Source organism: Cyprinodon variegatus, unplaced genomic scaffold (genome assembly GCF_000732505.1).
Source record: "Cyprinodon variegatus isolate N-32 unplaced genomic scaffold, C_variegatus-1.0 Scaffold1437, whole genome shotgun sequence".
Lineage (NCBI taxonomy): Eukaryota > Metazoa > Chordata > Actinopteri > Cyprinodontiformes > Cyprinodontidae > Cyprinodon > Cyprinodon variegatus.
In genome coordinates this window covers 71,759-72,740 of record NW_015151890.1, presented here as the reverse complement: position 1 = coordinate 72,740, position 982 = coordinate 71,759, and the positions used below count along the sequence as shown (strand labels likewise).

The following is a 982-nucleotide window of genomic DNA, read 5'->3' as shown; positions in this document are numbered from 1 at the left end:
TTCTGGTGACACACCGTAGAAGCTCTCATTCCCTTCCCTCACTCACTTTAAGCTTTCGTTTTCTTACTGGAGTCACAGTAGTTTGTACATGTTGTCACAGCAGAACGTATCTCCCAGCTCACAATGGCCTCAGCGGGTCAGGAGTCGACGTTAATCACATTCTGACTGCATGCCTTTAGTCAGAACAGGGACTTATTAGAGGAAGTGATGACACACTGAGCATGCTCTGTTCACCATCAGAGGTTTATGTTTAACTGGCTCAGACTGTAACTGCTGCATCATGCTGGTTTTCAGCTTCACCTCATCGACTCACATCCACCAAAGGTTTCTTTTCAGATTGAGGTTTTTCTCTCACGTGCATACAGATGTTGGGTGGAGCTGGAATCCTCTTCGGTTCTAGTTACGTCTGATAAAAGGAAAACTTTTGATTCAGTTGATTCGGTTTCTGTTCACCTGTTCAGGTAAAGACATCTACAGGAAAGTCCAGGGCCGAGACCGTCGCGCGCCCTCCAATATCATCAGCATCACAGGTTTGTCCTCATCAATCCATCCATCCATCCCTCCTTCAATCCATCCATCCATCCATCCTTCAATCCATCCATCCATCCCTCCTTCAATCCATCCATCCATCCTTCCAATGTGTTTCAGATGGAGTGTGTGAGGAGGCTTTGACAAAGAAGGAGGAAGAAGAGAGGCGGATTGCGGAGATGGGACGACCAATGTTGGGCGAACACGTCCGTCTTGAAGTTATCATTGAGGAATCATATGAGTTCAAGGTTGGAAGTACACCTATGTGTCTGAAATTCTAAATGTAAATCAATAAATGTTACATATGGATTTTTACACCATATTTCACTTGCAAAGTGCTGTAGAAAAAGAAAAAGAGAAGGACATTCATTCTTGTGGTAATTAGTTTTTCATGGTCCTGCTAAGACATTAGGCAAGGCAAGGCAAATTTATTTGTATAGCACAATTCGGTACA

At 43.8% G+C, this 982-nt stretch overlaps 1 protein-coding gene across 1 annotated transcript in view; it reads left to right on the top strand.

Annotated features, from left to right (window-relative positions):
• The first annotated feature begins 379 nt into the window (after positions 1-379).
• LOC107103391 (sodium/calcium exchanger 1-like) overlaps positions 380-982 on the top strand; it is a 7,111-nt gene continuing 6,508 nt past the window's right edge. The window contains exons 1-2 of the mRNA XM_015403084.1: positions 380-530; positions 649-776. Of these exons, the coding sequence (XP_015258570.1) occupies positions 708-776 (69 nt within the window). The 5' untranslated portion in view covers positions 380-530; positions 649-707. The remainder of the gene's footprint in view (positions 531-648; positions 777-982) is intronic.